The sequence below is a fragment of the Diadema setosum genome, chromosome 16 (genome assembly GCF_964275005.1).
Source record: "Diadema setosum chromosome 16, eeDiaSeto1, whole genome shotgun sequence".
In the NCBI taxonomy this organism is placed as follows: domain Eukaryota; kingdom Metazoa; phylum Echinodermata; class Echinoidea; order Diadematoida; family Diadematidae; genus Diadema; species Diadema setosum.
Window position 1 is genome coordinate 1,025,253 of NC_092700.1, and position 23,533 is coordinate 1,048,785.

Genomic DNA, 23,533 nt, shown 5'->3' on the forward strand with positions numbered 1-23,533 from the left:
TGAAGAAAATTCACACTTCAATATCATTCACGTCATGTCTTTATAACGGAGTTGGTCTTTGGTCAGATCTTGTTGTGAATATGCTTGAAAGGATATTTGCTGCATGAATTATGATAAGGGTATCAGATACCGTTCATATATACCTATCTTCGAAGACCATGATGCCTAGTCATCTTCGTCTTCCCTGATGTTGAAGTATGTCAGCTGATTGTCGTCATCGCTCTGGTTTCCGGCATCGTCGTCGTTTGGCGCTGAGAGGTTGTTGACCTGTTCCTCCAGGTCACTCAGGTCAAGCTCTCGGATCGTGAATGGCACCTCTTTCCATTTCTTGAAGAGCATCTTGCGTCCCTGTTGGTTTATCAACGTGAAATTCTTCACAGCAATGAGGGGCAGCTCGTGTCCTCTGTAGACCACCATGGTCCCCCATTTCTTTTGGCACTTGCGGCAGAAGATCTCTTGACGGTGCTCTATTTCGTCGAAAACCTTCACCTTCTCACAATCCTTCAGCTGGATGTACTGAAGGAATTGATCGTTGCAGACCACGTGATGGGTATTTCTGAATGATCTAATGTCATCCGAAATGCAAGGCACGGTCAAACACTTGATGCATTTGAACTTTATGGACATATCGACTCGCCTAGCAGTCTTGGCTTCCAGACTCCTCTTTTTCATCAAGCGTTCCTTTTGGTCTTCCCTCTGCTCCTCTTGTATCTTAGAGAGACAAGACACAATAACGGTTAAAAATAGCATCAGACTACAAACTTTCGATGACATTTAAGTTAATTCACTCGCACTATCCGATAGCTTTGGAAGTATATAAGCAATTTTAGTTTGGTATAGTTCTATAAAGGCGTTCGTTTATTTCATTGTTTTATAGGGTTTTACCGTGAAGACAGGACAAGTTACCCTATAATGACAGTGGTCATATCATGGCATCATTATTCGAGGTTATTGCCATAGCTCTGCAAAAAGTTCTCATTATTTATCGACCCCATGAATGTTTGCGGGCGAATGTCCATCGATTGAGCTGAAAGGAACACCAATCGACACTGGGGTTAAATCGTGCACGTAGTATAACATGTGCTGTCATTTTTGCTAAGGGCCTATACATGTATAATTATGGTGTGTGTGTGTGTGCGTGTGTGTGTGTGTATGTGATCGTGTGCTTGCGTATGTGTTTAAAAGCTACAATGGGGAAAGGGATAGAGAGAGTTATGTAAGATGAGGAAAAGCGTGTTGTAGTTGTGTTGCGTAGAATATTATAGAGACTTTATGTACATTGATGGAAATGTACTGTGTCTATTCCTTCATTACTGGAAACAAAACGACGCCAGTTTCCGAAATAACTTCTATCGACCCACAAATACGCTGCCCTGCATCATTTTTACAGGATTTCCATTAATTTTGATGTTCAACAGAGAGTGTGCTGGTCCAAAGAAAGAAGTTGGTCTAACAGAAGATGATTTGGCAATTTCCATTCGGCTACATGAAAGCACTTTAACCTCCGACAACTGTTCATATTCTTATCATTCGGATGAATCATTCTATATCATTATGTCTCTACCCTACCATGAATGTTATCTATTTGATATCTCGCCTGTCTTCGTAGGATATAAAATTTGTTCACAAATGTTAAAAAAAAAAAAAATGCGCCATCTACAACATACACAAAAGGCTAACTCTTAAATTTGAGAGGAGCAGTCAAACGGGAAGAGGAAAGGGAGGTGAGAACAAACAGAGTACGTGAGCGAGATAAAGAGAGAACATACCCGCCTGACTAACATTTTCCGATCCGTTTTGGCGAGGTTCTGAACCGAATCTTTCATCATTTCGACCCGCATGATGTTCTGTAGTTCCCTATACTCCAGCTGGAGATCAGCATTGACTACAAGGTACGACTTGCCGTTGAACGCTCGACTTCGACCTGGGGATCACACGTTCAGAATTCAGAGAAAATATACGTGTCACAAGAAAAAACCACAAAACACAAAACTGACGTCAACGATATCTATTATTGCCTTCAAATATATAGATTGTTCTACATAATTATTGTGTATTGAACCAGGCCTACGTGTCTATTCAGTCATTTTGTTGTGTACACTGTATAAGCCTGTGGAATTTATGGTGGGAGCTGAGTGATTTCGTTGAAGTTTACTGTGATTTCACGTTTTCATTTTCTTTTTGAAAGTGCATGCCAAAATTTTCTACAAACTTATCAGGTATGATCGCCATTGTGATAGAATATACAAATACATTGTAGATACGATTCATCCCCTTGACCCCGCCCCTCCCCAGTTTGATATGCATGCTCTTCTTCTTCACTCGTGTGTAGGTCATAGCCTGCAAGAATACGTGGAAGGTGAACTTGCGATGCTCAGGTGGGTGCTAAACACCCATATCTCTTGTTTCGTAAACGATCAATAGAAAATTATGAGGTGATGATAATCAGCTCACTAATTTGCGCATTATATCAACTGATCGAGAATTTTTTTTTGACATAAACATTAAAATCTGTAGAATATTATAACTTCCTTATTTCAATCTGATTTTGATAAGAATTGTCATGCTTTTGCTTTTAAATTGCTTGCATTTTTTACTAAGTTTTTTCAGGTCCAGAATTGTCCTTTAACGTTTTAAAAAAATGATTCGGTGCAAGTTCGTGTTAGGATAGATTTTTAGTTTTCAATTTTCACTTTCAATTTCAATTTCAACAACAACAACAAACAACAACAAACAAACAAACATATTTGGAGGCAAGTCCGTCGAATTGGCACTGATAGGTTTTAGAAGCAGTCAATGGTCCACGGGCAGCGGAATGGGGAGGGGGGCAAAAAATGGCTTTCCGAGTGCCGAAGCTCCGTAACAAACAAAAATAGTGTAGAACCAAATTACTTGCTAACCATGATCATTGAACAAAGACCGATTATGAATTATTGATTATACTGATAACATGCAATAATATTACAATCACAGCACAAAAGAAAAAAAAATCGAAGAAGTCATTTAAGTTTCCATTCTGAAACACATTCAATCACAAATTTTTACGATCGTATCTCGAGTCGTCCAATTACCCTTTGTCTGCACGTGTCCTACGTCACTGGTCACGTAGTTGTATCTGACTACTACGTTGCACTTCTGGATATCGAGTCCTTCTTCTGCTACTGACGTAGAAACGACGATTTTCTTTTCTCCTTCTCTGAACATCTTGAGCAATTCAGCCTGTGCGTTGGAAGTCATTCCTGTTGGAAAGACAAGCAGACAAAACGACGTGGTCTACAGAAGCGCATGAAGGAAGCGTAGAACAGTATTGACAGAAGGAAAGTATGATATAAAATGAATATGAAAGTTTGTGAAATTTGTTTTCAAAAAGATAAGAAAGGAGATGAGAAAAAAAAAATCTTCGGAGCATGATCAGTCCAGGGTGTATTGTACGCTTTAACAATTTTAGTGAGGAGTGGCATGAGGACAACATAAACAGAAATTGTATACATTAACCTATAGAATGAAGGGGCATTCCAGACGATTTTCATAATTTCACATCATGTACTATATAAATCGACAGCTCCGTGGAATTTATTGTTGTCCTGAGCAGAGAAAACAATAAACTGAAAATCTTAAACAAATTACACTGACCAGTGTTGATGACATCAGAGCCTCAGTATTGAAATGTAGCAGAGTAATTCCATTACAATACCTAACAATTTCACCTGTGAAGAATCTATGCATGCCTTATTCTTTTGTTCTACTTCTTTGAACCCCAACTCATGCATTCTTATGGCGAGGCTGCCATCATCCTCGTTCATTGCAATTTGTGATAGATTTTAAAAACATTCTCATTCCTCATCCCAATCACTATAAATTCTGAAACTCCATAGTCACTTTTAACTAATTTATAGATGTTCAAATGTAAAACTCTGAAAATCATCTGGAGGTCCCCTTTAATATTTGCCTCACTCATGAGATTTCAACTATATATGCAGTGCAGTATTTCTCCGAGTTGTCTGCCGTGCTTCGCTATTAAATGGGACTAGCCTGTGTACTTTTGTCAAGGACTACTAACATGCTAAAGTACTAAGGGTATGATGTCCCGAAATAGTGACTAATTGATTAAGAGAACATGATTACGTATACCTTGATCACCACTTCCGATAAGGAAACCAGCCTTAAACTTTTGCAAGAACGGTTCCTCATTCAGCCATTTGACCAGAGCGATAGCCGACTGGCGAGTCTTGGTGAAGATGATGGTCAGAGATTCAGGCTCCACTCGGTATTCGTGCCTAAGCTTTCTCCCCAGCTCGGCCAGCACGGGGTTGCTGCTCAGATGCAGCTCGGAGGACTGTCGCAGTTCGGGGAGAACGTCTGTGAAAAATCATAACTCTGTGAAACCTCACTTTGAATACTTTGCTGAAAAAAAAAAGTTGAGGGAGAGCACCAAGTTATACAAACAGGCAAAACACAGACACACCGACACACAAACATGAGGCACACTCGAGCACACACGCACAAACACACACATTCACACACATTCAAGAATCCATTGTTGTCATAGTACCTTAGAAAAATAGTCATAATGAACTGTGTTTCCACACTGAACTTCCCGACCATATCACAATTCTATCGAATATGATATCACATAACATTCTGGCTGTAGAAAATACCAATCTCTATATGGCTTAATTGTGGCAATTATTGCAGTATACAAACAACAAAGAGTAAAATAGAGTACTAGTAGTAAACCTTAAATCTTAGTTGGTCTTTTGTTCTTGTTATCTTCGTAAATATCTTTATTGTCTTAATTATCTGTACAGTACTATACATTGTGATTATACAACACGATGAAAACTTCAAAATAATGTGGGTCCTACCTCTAAACTGCTTGGCTAGAATCACATCAGTCAGGCCCGAAGCTATCTCTCGTTCTGAAGTGGCTAGGAACTCCTCCATGTAGTCGATGGCGTCAGTGGTACGGACATCACGGTTGATGAACAGGCAGTTGTTGTATTTCTGTATATACCATGTGCGAAATTACAAACCTTTAATAATCATCATTGCAGAGTGAAGCCAATTTACAGTCTTTCTCATTTCATTGGTTTTGTCAGTATAAGGAGCTTTTCCCGACATAAACGTGAGTGAATTACACAAATCTTGATGGAAATGCAGAAATTCTGCCCCCATAATATCAATGAATTGAAGCACGCAATTTTGTCATCTCTCATGTAATTCAAAACGAAACATGGTTATCACGCATTTGCAATGTGCCCACGGTCATTGACGGTGAAATATATACATAGGTTATCTGCAGGTGACGAAGTTGAAATACATGTGATAGCACAGGTATCAACACGTAACCTATTTTGATATATTGGTATATTGGTACATTGGTATATTTGTATGTTGGTAGGCCCTATATTAGTATATTGGTAAGTTGGTATGTCGGTATATGTTGGTATGTTGGTATGTTGGCATATTGGTCTATTGGTGTTTTGGTATTAGTATATTGGGCATCAATGTGAGGAAGAGATTTCCTCTTTATATTGATTAAGGGTTTGTGGGATCTTTTATGATTTGTTCTGTTTGTTTGTTTTATTCCAGAAAACAATAGGGATTGAAAGTTTCCGGTATTTTTGTCGAAAGCAATAGCTATTTCATTTATGTTGTGATCGCTTACTAAAAGCAGAGATATATGTACTTTAATAAACGTCAACTACAAGACCAGTAGGCCTATACAATACATGTAATCCTTTCTCTCAGTGGGTTTTTTCAAGCAACATCATTGCTTTAAAAGTCTGACAAAATTCCCTCACCCTGAGGAACTCAACGTAGGTGAGAAGTTTCTGACACTCTTCGCCATCGTTCACTCGAAGTCTGATTTGCTTGGTGAAATCGACCACCCAGTTCTCGTAGTGTTGCTGACCTCGCTTTGAACGTGCCGTTGTCGAGGTGCTGTCAGCAGTCAGTAGTCGCGAGCCCTCTATGGTAGCCATCAAGGTAATACACATCATGCACATTTCAAAGGATCAGTCAAGGGGCGTCGACGAATTCTATTATAATAGTCTGCTACATTCTTGTGTATTATACATTGCACTTTGTGAGACGAGGGACCGTTCGGTTTAAGTGTACAAAATTACATCACTGTTAATCACTGGAAATATTCTGTTCTGGCATTCAGCTTTGTACCACAATGATTCCTGCTTGTAAGTGAGTCTTTCATTTTACTTTATTTCATTTCATTTCATTTCATTTCATTTCATTTCATTTCATTTCATTTCATTTCATTTCATGACGGAGATAGATTAAGTGAATAATATCACAGACTTTGCCATGGATATTCTCGACAAATAGGTAACATTGTTCCCGTATCACAGCCTCCTTTATCATTACTATGTGATATGCTTCCATAAAACAAGAATGGTGGGTGATTTCAACTCTCGTTACGATAAACACGAGAATTTAAATGACACTGTAATATTTACTCTTGTTATAGTATTGCTACGAGATTTGTTCTGTTTCACTGTGCATAAAGCCAATATAAGCCCTGTCTCTTAAGATTTTCTCCGTATACAAAATCTGGTTTGATACGGACCAGTATGTGATAGAGCGTAGGCCTACTCCCATATAACGAGCATAGATATAACGAAATTTTGGCTACAACGAAGTAGAATTCAGAGACCATAACTATCAGTTAGATATCTTCATACTCTTTAATTGTGTCAGAAATAAGGGAATTTTTTATATAATGAACGAAACTGCCGGTTCCGAGGACCTCATTATAACAGGAGTTGCCTGTACATCAAAGCTGACCTCTCGATTCAGCAATCCTCTCCTCGATGTCAGCCATGATGCCAGATATTTTCCTGAAGAAAGGATCTCTGCCGGAGCGTCCTGGAACTATCCTCTGAACTGTAATAGATAGAGATTAAAAAAGAACCAATCCGCGGCATTCTCGTTAATGTAGGATCGCTGATACATGCTAGGATAGAATTTGACCAGCAGATTTCAAACATGCGAAAAAAGAAAAGACGCAAAGGAAATTGTACGCATGGTATGAAAGTTCTGTGGTTTCAGACAGGGTGCACGAACCTTAAAGTTAATATAATGACTATATGTCATTCAGACTGAGATGCGTCGATTTTGTTACTTTTTGTTCTATACAGGTATTGTTTGCTAGGCTTGTTTCACTGTAAGTCCAAGTAAGTATTATTTGTCTTTTTCTGCTGCGACCACACACATGTGTAGCTTAACGTGAAGAGAGACGAGAGAGGAAGAAAATAGACGCTTGATTTGACAGTTTATGATATCTACATCAATAAATAAACTATTGTGGTCAGTGGGCATCGTTCATTTCGAACGGGTGTCATTGGCTTGATGTAATACTACTCGTCCTAGTTGGCTTACCGCGGCCAACGGGCATCTTCAAAGCGGTCGAACGAAACAGATGAAAAGGGTCACACCTCCTTCAAAAGGTGTACACAAACTCAAGTTAGCATGTTGGAACATCAGAGCAATGCTGGACACGGACGGCCACAGACCTTAATGGCGGTCCACCCTCATCGCTCATGAGCTCTCCAGACTCGACATAGACATAGCTGCTCTCAGCGAAGTCCGTCTTGCAGATGAGGGTAATCTGAAAGAACATGACGCGGGCTACACACTCTACTGGTCTGGCAAGCCTCAATGTGAAGGATTATCAGGAGTTGGTTTATGGTCAAGAATTCCATCGCCTCCATGCTCGAAAACCTTCCAACAGGCCACACTGACAGGATTATGACCATGTGTCTCTCCCTTCGCAACGGTCAATATGTCACTATGTTCAGTATATATGCCCCAACCCTTCAGGCGGAACCAGCCGAAAAGGATAGGTTCTACATTGATCTGCGCATCTTCTCCCAACAAGTTTGGGAAGACGACAAGGTTACCATCCTTGGTGACTTCAACGCCCGCGTCGGCAAAGACTCAGAAACCTGGTCAGGAATTCTTGGTAAACATGGCGTCGGAAAGTGAAATGACAACGGACGCCTCCTGCTGAAGTTCTGCACAGAACAACAACTAGTCATCACAAACACCCTTTTCCATCAGAGGGACATTCTAAAGACTACCTGGATTCACCCCGGTCCAAACACTGGCATCTATTGGACTACATTCTGGTTCGCAGGAGAGACCAACGTGACGTGCATCACACCAGAGTTATGCCCAGTGCTGAATGCCACACTAACCATCGGCTTGTTCGCTGCAAGTTAAACCTTCATTTCGAGCCGAAGCTGAAATACAGAGGGGCCCATCAGAAGAAATTCAATGTTGGTTACCTGCAATCAGCTGAAGTGAGATGTAACTTTTAGACGAATCTCCAAACAATGCTTGAAGATGAAAACTACTTCAAGGACATTTCTCCTGAAGTCTTTTGGGCTAGGATGAAATCAGCCATACAACAAACCTCCAAAGAGGATTCAGCGCAAACTTCGAGAGATCAAGAAAGAGTGGTGGACAAACCTTGCCAAACAAACTCTACTATGTGCCGACACTGCCGACCTGAAGGGTTTTTTATGAGGCACTGAAGACTTTCTATGGTCCCTCACGCCAAGTTCAAAGTCCTCTTCGTAGCGCAGACGGCGAAGTTCTCAACGACAAGACCTCCATCCTCACCCGATGGTCAGAGCACTTTCAGTCTTTCTTCAGTGCCAACCGCACAGTACAAGAATTTGCCCTGCTCCTGATTCCCCAATAGCTCTTTAAACCTGAGCTGGATGAGTTCCCTACACTCGAGGAGACACTTAAATCGATCTGACAAATGAAAATCGGCAAAGCAGCAGGTGTAGATGGAATCCCCCCAGAGGTATGGAGGGCTGGTGGAAAGCCCTACATACCAAGCTTCACGAGTTCTTCCCGCTTTGCTGGAACCAAGGCCAACTACCTCAAGATCTTCGAGATGCAATTATCATCACCCTTTACAAAAACAGAGGAGAGAAATCAGAGTGCACCAACTACAGAGGAATCACGCTGCTTTCCATCGCGGGCAAAATCCTTGCGCGAATTCCTCTCAATAGACTAACGCGTAGTGTCGCAGAGAGTGTTCTCCCAGAATCGCGTAAGTGTGCTTTTCGCGCAAACAGAGGAACTGTTGACATGGTCTTTGCCCTCAGACAGCTCCAACTTTACAATACCTTTGTAGACCTAACTAAAGCCGTTGACACAATAAGTAGGAAAGGACTCTGGAAAATTCTGGAGCGCCTTGGTTGTCCCCGAAATTCCTCAATATGATAATCCAACTGCATGAAAACCAGCAAGGCCTGGTTAGATATAACAGTGATTTCTCCGAACCCTTCCCAAATGACAACGGTGTAAAGCAAGGCTGCGTTCTTGCAGCGACCCTGTTTACCATCTTCTTCAGTATGATGCTCAAAAAAGCCATGGAAGAGTTCAATAACGAAGATGCTGTTTACATCCAGTACCGCAAAGATGGCAGTCTATTCATCTGAGACGTCTGCAAGCTCACACCGAGACGCATGAGCTACTCGTCCGTGAGCTACTCTTCGCAGATGATGTCGCTTTTGTTGCTCATTCAGAGTCTGCTCTCCAGCGCTTAATGTCCTGCTTCGCAGTTACTGCTAAAGCATTTGGCCTTGAAGTAAGCCTAAAGAAAACCGAGGTTCTTCATCAGCCGGCTCCTCGACAGGATTACCAGTCTCCCCACATCACCATAGGGCAAACAGAACTCAAATCAGTTAATCAATTTACTTACCTCGACAGCACCATCACATCCAACGCAAAAGTCGACAAAGAAATAGACAACAGACTTACTAAGGCAAGCAGCGCCTTTGGTAGACTACACGACAGAGTCTGGGAAAACAACCACCTGAAGAAACAGACAAAGATCAGCGTGTATAGAGCCGTTGCCTTACCAACTCTCCTGTACGCGGCTCTGAGTCAGTGGCCCTCTACCGCCATCACCTACGCCTTCTTGAGCGCTTCCAACAGCGATGCCTTCGCTTCATCTTAAACATCCACTGGAGTGACTTTGTCACCAACATCAAAGTTCTTGAGCTGGCAGAGACTACAAGCATCGAAGCCACACTGATGAAAACTCAACTGCGCTGGGCTGGCCATGTCTCGATAATGGAAGACCATCGCCTTCCGAAGGTCATGCTGTACGGTGAGCTCTCTTCTGAACACCGAGACAGACGTGAATCCAGGAAGAGGTACAAGGACTGCTTGAAGAGAACCTTGAGCACCTGCAACATCGATCGCAGACGGTGGACTGCTATCATCTCTGATCGCACATCTTGGCGCCTTACTGTCCGGCGAGCAACAGCTGCCTCTGAGGATGATGGCAGGGCCCCCCTCAATAGAAAAAGACAACAGAGGAAAAACCCTACACCCAACCAACCGATTTTCCCGTGCAACCGCTGCAACCGTGCCTGCCTGTCCTGCATCGGACTCATCAGTCACTTTCGAGCCTGCAGCAGACGTGGACTTCCTTAAATCTTCGTTCGCGAAGCAAAGCCATACATACATACATACATATTACTTGTATCTTTTTATTTTCTGCGTATACAGCACGACGGTTGAAAATAATATTCAAGTTCATCTTTCTAAGGAATAAAGGATTTTCACCAAGCAAATATTCATGTTGCAATATTCTCACACGAAAAACATCGCGTTAATTTAGCCGGGCAAGGAACCGCATATTGCCTCTCGCATTTACATGCTTTAACTTTACCATAAAATGGCATTATTTTGCGTCAATGACCATAATGAATATTCAATCCGACATAGTGCCCAAGGTGTTCAAGATTATGTTGACGCACTTTTAGAAAAGACTCCAACTCTAGGTGAGAGAACGAATGTCGTGACAAACCCGAATGAAATTGAACTGAATTCTGTTACCGAAGACTGTCGAATCGTAATTAGAGGTCAATATTGATGAATTGATATTATACCATGTTTACTGCATCTACCAATCTATGCTACAAGATCAGAAGAAAGTGATTTACAAGTGACGAATATCGAGTATTTCAGACTCGATCAGTATCAGGTATAGCAATTTTACCAAGGTCCTCTCACTGTATACGTTGGTGAAAGAACGTGGGCGAAAGAAGCGAGGACAGCCTACTGTCGCGCTCGGCTGGGCTTGCTTCGCTCTAGTCGCCCGTTATAGCCATCATACCGCGAGAGGTCCTTGATAAAAGGCTATAGTATAAGTGACACAAAAACAAAGGCGCAAATACTCAATAGTGAATGACGCGCCTAATACACAACAACAACAACAACAACAATAACAAAGTATGTGTAAAGGGCTCTGGAGGGCACCCTCCTCACTTTGTCTTGGACCGTCGTCTTGGTCATCGAAAGTCACGTCGTTGGTTTCTCGAGGTATGGTGGCGTCCAGGTTGGCACACAGCTTAATGATATGCTCTTCTGCTTCCTTCAGGTTCTTCGCGTTTCCAACACCAGGAGAAGCCGTTAGGCCTAGAATCTAGCCACGAAAAGAATGTTTCATAAGTCGGAAATAAGATTCACTTAAATTAAATTCAATTATTTCTTAGGTTCATGTTCTTTTCGCAGAATATTGTATTAATAAAAAAAAATGAATAGGGCATAGGGCACACAGTTCGTACCAGTATTCACAAAGAGAAATAAGTCCGTTAGACGTTTCTGTGCAATTTCCCATCGCATTACAGTAGACCTTCGTAGTTCGAGAAAATGCAGACGATTGTATTAGTCAAACAAAATGGTGAAAGTCTCATCAAAATCGACCATAGAATATAAAAGTTAAGGAAGGTTTAAGTGTCATATTTCAATTGATGGAACTTTAATCATAACCTTGTATGAAATGCAAGGTTTTTTATAGCTGATTTGATGCTGTGTTGTCAAAATAACCGTCTTGACTACAGTAGTATGGCATGTAGAAAACTCTCAACGTCTTTTCCTTCTTTATCTCTCGTTTGACAGGAACTGACCTGTGGTCTTTGAGCCGTTGGTCGATTCAGTTTCAGGTCACGGTATAGAGCCATGAGCACATTGTACGGGTCCGACTTCTGCAGAGTGTCAAAACAATAATAGAAATGATCGGGCATTGTTTTACATTGACTGATCGGGCAACGGTAAACATTCTATGTTAAGTGATACAATAACAATCGAACAGAAGTGATATGTTAAACCTTGTTCGGTATAGGTTTGTTTAATGGAACTCTGCGATAAGCCTTAAAAGAGACACATTAAAGACAAAGTAGGTGCGGTTTTTTTTTTTATACAGGTGAACAGATGACAAACAAATAGAAGAAAGGGCCATTAAGAAGAACAATACTAACACTAGCGAGACTGCCATAGTTGATTTGTCCATGTAAGATAGACTTCTTCTAGGTCACGTAGGAGATGAGCTAGGGAAAACGAACCTGACAATGATGGCATTCGTCCAAGACGAGTAGATCGATTCGAGATAGACTAACTCCCGACGTGCTATCCTTCAGTGCGTTGACCAGGACCTGTGCTGTTAGCACGATGATGTCATTGCTGTCAATGACAGTGTCCAGCGGTGCCCCAGCAATCTCTTCCCCACTCACACCGGCCACCCTACACTTACCACGAAGATACTTGAGACAGCGCTCCTTCTGCTGTATTACAAGGGGGACCTACAAGAAGAAAGTGTCGGACTTTACTCTTGGAAAATGTCCATGAACAGAACATTCATTTTCTGCACCTCTCTTGTGCGCCAATCAATTTTTGTCAGGAGTCAAAGTTCATTCATTATTAGAAAAAAAAAGTATTGTAGCAGCCGCAAGAGTACATAAACAACATCTGAAAAGAAGTGTCATTTGGCTATATACTTGACACATAAATGATGTAAATCATATCTCCACAAATAAAAGGCAAAATATCTATTTGTATTCCTCATATGGAATTACTATTATCACTGCCCATCCTAACTTCGTAACATCTATAAATCCCAGTTAAAGCCAGTTATGTGACCTTTGACTTTGAACCCTGGTGGCTAGCTCTAAATCTAATCCATTGAACATGTTGTTTTTTTTTTTATCCTGGTAACGAGATCTATGTGGACAGACGGACGAACGTACAACCCACAGGCATTATGCTTCTAGCACCCTTCAGCATAAAATCCAATAAGTCACTGTTATAAACAGAAAAAAATAGGCCACATGTTGCATGTCATAGTACGTAAGGGAAGAATATCAAACTAAGTTAGTTGATGAAGCATAAACATTAGTCTGTGCTTATGTTCGCTATCTTACGTGAGAGCGGTTTTCTTTAAAACCGACCCAATACGTACTTTGTTTACCACGAAGACTATCTTCTTGTTTCCATGGCTGCTGCTCGCACCAAGTTCACTGTCTGACGAATGTAAGAACAGTCGCTGGATCACAGCAATGGCAACTTCAGTCTTGCCCTTGCCCGTCGGGAGAACAACCATTGAGTTCTCACCACGAAGAGATTGAGCCGCAACCTTCTCCTGGTAAGGCCTCAGTATGAGTTCCTGGGGTCCCTCATTGACAGCAGTGTCCACATCCATTGTCTTCTCGTCAACCACCTCTTCTGTCTCGGTTGTTTCCATGGGGATTTCTTCATCTGCTGTGTGAGAAATGTGAGTTGATATGATAAGATTTAATTATAATTACGAAAGCTTTGCTGGTTTCTGCATAATTATCATATACAAATATGAATTTATCTTTCCGTTAAATCTCAAGTTTACACTACAAGTACAAGAACAATGCGAAACAATCGACGCTTTATCATATATATATATATATATGGTAGAACGGCAACAACATATAGCTTGTTTTGTTTTTTTTTAATGCTCACAGTCCTATATTCCACAATGTCCGAAGTACTTGTTGGTGACTTGTTCAAAAGAAGAAAATACAAGAAGAAACGAAAGGGAAAGATTTAACGATTTCGTAAAATTAATGATAGTAATAATAATAATAACAATAATAATAATAATAATAATAATAATAATAATAATAACAATAACTAGAATAATAATAATGATAATAATAATAATAATGAAAAAGAGAAGATTGATTTTCGCATCTTTGCTATGTGCTCTGTCTTGGCAAATATATGACACCAATCTATTCGCCACACCGCACCCATGATAACTTACACCAGAGTGTGTACATCTATTCTGAAAACCGATTTAGGATAGCATTTTGTCAAAACGCCTTGATCAGGTAGATATAACCATTCAGTCCCTCCTAGCTGGCACGTCAAAAGTGAAAATAAATGTAACAATATTTTGCACAAAAAAAAATGAAGTCATGTCATTTAAACCATTTGAACTGTCAAAAGAGTTCAATATGGAAGTATGAACACCATAATTCATAGCAGTAGATCATAGGTAACGAGCATAAAAAACATGTCTAATTAACAGTTCGACAAGAAAACAGAAAACGTACACAAGGGTTCTTCTGCCACACTTATAAAGTGTTATAACCTCGAGAATAAAACAGGAAGAAAAAAGTGATAAAGTGAAGGTTAAGTATTAAAAATTGCAATGGTTTTACTTTGGTCAGGGTCTGCATCCTCTATCCCAAGGGCAAAGTTTTTCAACTGACGTAGCTCATGAGCGAGATCCTTTGACCCACTCTCATCAAGTCCCTTCACAAGGCGGTCAAAGAAATCTTCGCCTTTTCGCTGGAGTCTCAACATGAGCTCCGTGCAGGCAGCAGTAGGTCCGTAGTTCTCATTCTAACATTCGTTGAGAAAAATAACAGAACAACAAAATTATACTTTTTATAATATTTTTTATTTACATGTCTGATGTGACCTTTACTGAAGAGAAGTTTGCAGAATATAATATGGGATATAACAAAGAGTAGAGGTAAGGAGAAGTGGAACCACTACAGAGAAAGAGAGCGATAGAGAGAGAGAGAGAGTGAGAGAGAGAGGGGGGGGGAAATAAATGAAATGGCTAATCATCTTTAAAGGCCCTAAACTCTGAAATTCTGTAAATACTGACATAGTATAACGAAAACCACCCTGTGGATGTCCCGAACAAAGTCAAGTTTTGTGACAACTCATAAAAATTCCAGACATTGTTTTGCGGAAAGGGCAAGCAAATCGATAGGTTACCGTTTACGGAAGCATAAAGATTTTTCACTCTTTGTGCATGTGCGTTCCCAAATGATGGTTTAGAACTCTGTAATAACAATTCCACAGGGATTGCTAGACCCCCTTTTTAATCCTTGAACACTCATAACCCTCACCCTATTCATCTCTTTAATATGTGCTTCATAGCAAACTCAGACAATTCAGAGTCTGAGGGAAAATTATGGGTCTATATAAAATTGTAAAAACGTACTTTCAAACAGGTTTTACTATTTACATGCCTATTTAAAGAGCAAAGTAAATGTGAAATAAAGGAAATCGGCATATTAGACCAAGTCTGTAAATTGATTGACCCATATTTTGTGGTGCACGATTAAAAAAAGGATTACAAAGACATACACGATAATTCAACAAAGAAGAAAATAAGTAATTGATGCAAAGAATCAGAACAGTCCTCGTAAAGTAATATTACAGAGTTGTATATGTGTGCATTCATTACTACTTAAGAATATAAAAATAACATTCATTTACATTCATTTGCAGTAAATCATCACAAATGTTTTATGTACATGACCCATACTCTTCATAGGTTGAGATATGGAATATATAATTTATTTTCAGATATGTTATAAGATAATGTTTTGCTGCAAGCCCGCTGAAACTTTTTTCTCTTCTTTTCTGCGTATGGCATAGTGTTACCTTGCGTCGAATTCTTTCGATGTCATTTGAATTCAAACAGGATCCTTCTAGATGCTTCATTACATCCATTGTGCTCATGTCTTTCAGCTTCTCCAGGTAAATCTTCATGAGGTACTGGTAGTTCTCTCTTCTCTTCGAGGTCAAATTCGATGTCCCTTCAAGATGGTGGCGAAGATATTCATTATCTGGGAGGGAAAGTATCACGTAGCCATGGTGACAGTTGAATCGACTGGATCGATTTGTTTTCAGTCATTACTCACATAATTTTTAGAATGATATATCATCCGTGATTACTGCTTATGCGTGTTGAGATATTTTGCGCATAACTGTCTACATTATTTTCGCAAGAATTCCTCGTGTTGAATGACACCTTGAAAAGGCATTCCAAACGATTCATATAATTTCACATCATAAAGTATACATGAATTGGTCGTGGCATGTATAGATTTGTGGAATTTATTGTGATCCTTGAGGTGATAAACTATTTGTAAAACCAAAATATGATTCACGGCAACAAGGATGATGACATCGGGCGCTAACATATTCCAGTAATATACCAGCGTCATTCCATTACAATACCAGCTGCTGAACAAGATGCTTTTTCTTTTGTTCTGCTTCATTGAGCACCTAACCATGCATGCTAATGTGAGCTGCTATGTCATCATCCTCATTTATTGTGATTTGTTATTTTTTAACAGTATTATTCCTCATCCAAAATATTACTAATTCTAAAAATCTTTACCAAGTATGATCATTTATATACAGACGTTCAGATGCAAAAGTCTATAGATTAATATAAGTCAAGCGAAGGATGTGTGTTATGTTACACGAATCTTTTTCTTTCACCGCGTTTTTTTTTTCAACCCATTCTTTTGCTTTTTTATGTTACCATTATGCATTGTAATTGCGGTAATAAGATATTTATACAAGCACACCTATTCTTATATTCAAAGAGACGAGTCCTTATTGAAAGGATATAAACCACTAAGATTGTCATGATGCTGGGAATTGCAAGAGAAGAAGTGCCCAGACAGTACCTTCATGGTTAGTGGTTTGAAACGGCTGATATCCAAAAAATAGTAAAACAAACCGGTATCAATAAAAGTTGGGACCCTACACTGTAAAAACATCGGTGTTAGATTTAACACCATAAGTGTTAAATTTACCACCGATCAAGTGTTAATAGAGGACCACACCCACAGGTGTAGAAAATGCATTGTGAGGGTGCTGGCATGTTGAAAAGTGTTCACCTGGCACATCGTAATGTTAATTTGACACTATACCTGGTGATATTTTGACACTGTACTGGTGTTAATTCAATAATGACACCGTATGGTGTTGATTTGATATTGCTGGTGTTAATATCAATGGTTTAACTACCGTCCAGCTTCAATAGGAGACCACGCCAGCTGGTGTTACTGTGGTGTAAATGTGTTTACACATTTTTTTCAAAAATCTAGTACTTTATTGGAAAATTCTTGATGGGCTTGATTAAGTTCAAAATGCAGTGCAGTTACTTGATATAAGAAACTCTTCAAAAAAACAGTTTGATATTTTGAAATGACACCCGGTGGTGTTAATTTAACACCATCAATGAGCACCGAAAATTTAACACCAGCTCGGTGTTTCATATTTAACACCGGACTTTTTGCAGTGTATAGATATCATTGAATAAACGTATCAATTATAAGCAAATATATAGATATGAGCACAAAAATGTAAAAATACGAGATAACTCTGAGTTGTTTCTCTGGCGTAATTCTTGTATATCCAAGGACGTTGACTCTGCTTGATGTGTATGGCTCAGTATGATCAGGGAGGTATCGTCTCACCTCCCTGGTATGATTTCACCATATGTACTAATTTGAATGTGGCAACATGGTAGTCTTGTAGAATATTTTGAGAGTGAAGTTTGTCGTACAGGTATTATGTAATTTACTTAAAATATTGTGATGCCAAGAAATGTCATATTATGCACGTTTAAAACAATGCTGTTTGAATCTGTGTACATCAACATCTCTCCATGAAAATGCTATACGCAAATCAAACGTAAATGATTAAATGCCAAAATATGAAAATACATAAATAGATGATTCGATGTGATGAGCAAATGGGTAGCTATAAAGAGATATTACCAAAATGTCGTTGAGAAGAAACAAGAGAAAGGAACAGTACTAGTTTACTGAAATTAGAGGATTTTCTTACTGTGCATGCACAAAAAGGTCATGAATTAAATCATATTCTGACCGAAAGTTTACCAGATTTGTCAAGAGCTTCCATGAAGGCCTGGAAGATTCCTCGTTTATCCCCCACCTTCTCCAGCATTTTAAGGAACTCCTTCACCAGGTCTTGACGAGAAGTGTTACCGTTAAGGCATCGCTGCTGTAGTGCCTCTATGTCGACTGGTGTCAAAGAAAATATTGTAAAACAAACATACGTCAAGGGAAGGTTCAGTTTCCGCTGAGATGAGCTTTGAGGTTTCCAACATTTTTTGATTTTTTTTTTAAGATAATGAGAAACCTATAATGAAATTTGAAAGAGTATATAATTCTAAAAGGAATTCAAAATTAATCTTATTTGATGAAAATTAGATTTAAAATGAGATATCCAAAACAAAGCAATCCTAAAAAAAGGGTGGGACCCACTTTTTATTATATAGGATCCCTTCGTTTTACTTTGTTTTTGGATATCTCAGCCATATTTTCAAAACCGATTTTAAGCAAATAAGATTTAATTCCTCTTAGAATTTTGTGCTTTCTCTTTAACATTTCATAGAGGGATCTATAAGTATTTCACAAAAATTTAAAAGCTAAATTCTTACCTAATTCAAAACTATTATCCCTTGATTAAACAATATCATCACTATGTAGCATCAGTCAAAGTTTACACTATACATTCATTTCTTTCAGCAAAGAAACATACGGCTCTATAAAAAACACCAACAACAAAGAATCTCATTGATCTAGCTTCAGGAAGCACACACACACACACACACACACGCACACACAAATCGATCCGTGGAGACAAAGTTAAGATATCCAAAACTCGATTATCACAGTGCTGGTTGTTATATACACTCAGCACAAAAAGAAAGTAAACACTTTTTCAAGTTGAAATTTTTCATAGAAGATTTTAATGAAAATCAAGGTATTATATACCATAGTAAGGGGGTTTAATTGGCTATCAACTTAGCAGGTCAATATAAATGGTAATTTTACGCATGAGTGAACACTTTCATTTTGGTCCTCAAAAGCATAAAAGCAAATAAGATTTAATTCCTCTTAGAATTTTATGCTCTCTCTTTAACATTTCATAGAGGGATTTATAAGTATTTCACAAAAATTTAAAAGCTAAATTCTTACCTAATTCAAAACTATTATCCCTTGATTAAACAATATTTGTTCTCAAAAGCATAAAAGTAAAAAATTGCAAAGATTGGCATATTGTCTTTCATTTGCATGTGCCCTTAAAGAAAACAACGATAACAAAAGACCAGTTTAAGACAATGAGAGACACGAATGAAGTAGCAAAAATAGGTTTTCGTTCTCTTTATCTCTTTATGACCTCAAAAAACTGTCAAAGTGGGAAACAAAACAGTGCATAAAGGGAGAAAATACGAATTTTTCTGTCAACTCAAGCTTTAAATGACACAGGGAGTAAAGGCACAAAGATAATCAAGTGAACAATATCTTTATTTCATTCATTTGATTTAGTATAATCTCAGAATTCACGAGACAAATTCGAGAACCAAAAATTATTTACAATATTCTTAATTTGAAAAAAAAATCGGTTCAAATTTGTATCATTTTTGTTGATATTGCTTCATCTCATTTCATTTGAATTCGGATTTTTCATTTTCCTCCACTATTTCTTGCCTTTATTGATCTTTTGGGCTTTAAAGATATTACAGGGGTCACAGTTTTATTTACAACCTATTTCATGTTTTGGTTGCGTTAAATGTGTCTTTGTTTCTTATTGTTACATGTCAGAGCACTCACGCATAACTGATAACGTGTACGTTTCTGCAACTTATACTGAGCACTGTGCCTTCAAAGAGAAAAACAAAGGTGTTTATTCATGCGTAAAGTTTCCATTTTTATTGACCTTCCAGGTTGGAAGCCAATTAAATTACTAAGTACTTTTCATACGGTAAAGAACACATTGAATTTTAGCCAAATATCCTATGAGAAATACAAACTTGAAAAAATGTTTCTTCTTCTTCTTTCAATCAAGTACAGGCCACCTTATGGTGTATCAGCGTACTGGTTAACTATATACACAGCCCAGTCGCTGTAAGTGCGCAGCGTACGAACAGCGTCTGGTCGGGCTACGTAATATATGTTATGGTGCGAGGTGCAGTCATGCATGTATAGTGTATTTCATAACGTTTGCTCATGAAGGCACAAAATTATGTACAGTGCTAATTAAAACGTGCCGCTAAAAACTGCTCCTTCCATCTAGCGGAGCAGGAGATGTTTCACCTCTTCCTTGAACATTAAAGGAGAGGTGCCGTTGATGGCTTGGTCTGGTAGGCTGTTCCATGTATACTTTTTTTTTTTTCGTTTTTTTTTCTTTTTTTTTTTTTGGTGAGGGGATACCACTGGAGTGAGTTCAAGATTTTAAGTGAATGTTGAAAGAAATCTTCTGGGGTGGAGCCATAATAGTCAAGTTTTTGAGTAAGGAGGTACATTTATTGAATCCTGATGTGTGTGTATGGCGGGGGGGGGGGGGTTATGGGATCATGCAGTATACGAAATTTCTGACTGTATACTGTAATTATTCACCAACTGTGCACCACAATATTACACATATCATTATTTTCTGTTAGGGGCGGATTCAAGAAATTCAGACGACAATGATATACTCTCCACCTCAATTCCAAACTTCCCCACAAGTTTTCTAAAAGACATCTATTTTGGTTTTCTCTATTCCATGCCCATCAAAATATAAACTCTTGAACTTTACTGACTCACTCAGTTCAAACACACCCACACACAGCTGCCACATACACCACTCAGTAGATATTGATATTCAGTCCTATTGTCACTATAGGACAATACCAATATCGACTGAGTACACATATGACGCTGGATGCGGTTGTAATACTGTATGTTTGGAGGTGCCATCCACCTCACTTCGCTCTAGTCTCCAGTCTAGAAAACTGAGTGAAAACAGGGGGAAGCTCTCACTCGAGATCTCACTCGAACATGACAAGGCATATCGTTCTTTTCATGTAATTCAATTCAAAAATAACATAAAAGCAAGGAAACAAACAAAAATAGATTCCATGCGACGATTCAGTGTGTGCGAACCGGTAATCGCAACGTTTCTGTTTGGAATTGCAGACTACTATAATACTAGTATGCGCCGATAGTGAACCGTAACGCGGAAGAACGCATTACTGTGCGACTATATTTTTTATATATATCTAGCATATGTGGTGTGTTTTTTTTCTCTCTCTCTCTCTCTAATATTTTTTGCACACTTCTTTGTTGAAAACGCACATGAATACTATCGTGTAATGAGGGATTGGCTTTTGCGGCTTAATAAATTCGGATGAATCCGTATACTTTCCCATTCACTTTACTTGAGGCGAGTATGGATCAGATCTGACACACATATATGTACTGACAAAGTTAAAATACAAATTTTTAATCCTCACCTTTCTCAGGACCCGTGAACATCTGAGACATGTAGGGCAGGACATCGTCGGGCTCTAAAACCTCCAACAAGACTGGTCTGTAGACTACCGTTACTACTTTGATGTTCCGTTCTCCGTCCTGCTCTCCCCCTTCGGCCATACTTGAAAACGATTCCGCGTATCTTTCCCGTAGTCGTGTAAAAATAGTGCTAAAACCTCAGCCTTGCTCACACCGAATGATTTGGCCAAGTTTGTGGCTTGGTAAGATTGTTTCCTCTGGTTTTCTATAGACGCTGGAATTTTACTCTATACTCAATCAAAATAGTCTTTCTAGCCACTGTATAGCTGGTGTGACGAGTGCATGTCTATATGCATTCCTGTGGAGGTTCCCCTCCCCCTCTTTGTTTTGGAATAGCAAAGGAGCTGGTAGATGTAACCAAGTTGTCGGTTGGTTCAATAACTGCAGAGTACATGAGTGTAGCCAATCAGCTGTGGCGAACTATTCTGCCTGCGACAGCCGCTTTTAGTCAGGAAGTGGGATTCCCACAGGCTAGCTGTAGATGACGTGGGGAAAGTGGGAATTCCCCACGCTTGCTCGCTTCGTTTCGCAAGAGCACACAGATCGCTCACAGCATTACGACAAAGGTGAAATAGCCGCTGCACTCTGCGAGTCAACAATGCAATCATGGAATGAGCCATATGGAATACAGACCACATAACGCAACAACAGCATAATGAGAAAAGCTTTCCTTTAGAACTATTTTTATAGGAGGATACATGTACATCTTATCGCGGCTGCCCCCTTCTCTCCTCTCTCTCTCTCTCTCTCTCTCTCTCTCTCTCTTTCTCCTTCTCCCTCTTGTCTTTTTCCTCCCTACGGATTCACACTAAATTAAAAACAGTCCAGTCATACTGTGGCATTTTTTGCACGAATTTGATCGACATGAATATTGTTTTGGTGGGGGTACTGTTCTTCCTTCATTTCATTTCACGTGATTTGTTTTGTTTTGTTTCTTTGTGTTGATTTTAAAATTATATCTCCTGATATTTCCAGCAAAAGTTAGGTCGAGGAACAGATATTGCTGGCTGAATTGATGTTGCAGGATACCACTGAGATTACATAAAGGCTCGCCACTGCTGTGCCACTTTTTTAAATTTATTGAGAAATAGTGGGGCAAGGGAACAATCAACTCTGAAGAATGGGGTGTAGCAAGCTGCTGGTCCTCTTGAGTTTTTATACTGTTTGAAACAGGTGGGATCCCTTTTATTGTGAGTTGACATGCACTGTGAGTGCAACCTATTGTATATGAGCACATTGTTCCATGTGATGACTGTTATATGAAATATTGACATTAAATTTTCAGTTTTGTTTACAGCCTAAAGTGAGATTACATAAACCGTATATTATAATTTTTCATCTGACCGATTCTATTTGTAGCCTTATGTCCATTTGTATTTATTTGTACTTCAAGTTCATATTTCTTTTGTGTAATAATGTTGACATTGTTTGTAATTGTTTTGCATTAATATAGCTGATTCTGGATGCATGAACTGGTCGGGGAGCAAGGCCTCGAGCCTCGGTGATTAAGTTTGCCTTTTCCTCCCCTGGCAACCAGCGGGTATGCACCTAGAATCACCACAGTCTTGATACCATGTAATAGAGTTTCTATGTGTGTTTTATGTTCAAATGCCGAAGTGATAAATACATGATTTAGTAATGACAATGATAATAATAATAATAATGATAATAATAATAATAATAATAATAATAATAATAATAATAAAAATAATAACAATAATAATGATAATAATAATAATAAGAAGAAGAAGAAGAAGAAGAAGAAATTTTCACATGTAGTTTTTACTCCCCCACCCCTGTGTAGTCCTGCAGTTGAAACTCCCAGCAGTTAAAAACTATACAGGAAATTGTTTTGATTGTGTTTTTACATGCGTGAATATGTGGGGTTAGACCCAATTAAATGGACATTATTTTGTAGGATTACGATAAGTGTGAATGTGTATGTGTGTGTGTGTGTGTGGGAGGGGGGGGGGGGGGTAAGCTCACTTCAATAAAGACCACTTCTGTAGGTTGAGAAAACCGCGGAAAGGGGGAAGATTGCTTCATTCTCCCAG

The 23,533-nt window shown here is 39.1% G+C and overlaps 1 protein-coding gene across 1 annotated transcript; it reads right to left on the reverse strand.

Moving 5' to 3' along the window:
* Nucleotides 1-165: 165 nt before the first annotated feature.
* LOC140239973 (ATP-dependent RNA helicase DHX58-like) lies at nucleotides 166-21,560 on the reverse strand. The gene is made up of 15 exons (XM_072319785.1): nucleotides 21,422-21,560; nucleotides 18,018-18,161; nucleotides 15,760-15,944; nucleotides 14,517-14,700; nucleotides 13,283-13,581; nucleotides 12,390-12,626; nucleotides 11,955-12,032; nucleotides 11,314-11,470; nucleotides 6,802-6,900; nucleotides 5,805-5,971; nucleotides 4,866-5,004; nucleotides 4,132-4,359; nucleotides 3,072-3,239; nucleotides 1,770-1,924; nucleotides 166-711 (listed from the first exon to the last, which is right to left on the reverse strand). Exons 1-15 carry the CDS (start codon nucleotides 21,558-21,560, stop codon nucleotides 166-168), a joined length of 2,925 nt encoding a protein of 974 aa, XP_072175886.1.
* Between the last annotated feature and the right edge of the window lie 1,973 nt (nucleotides 21,561-23,533).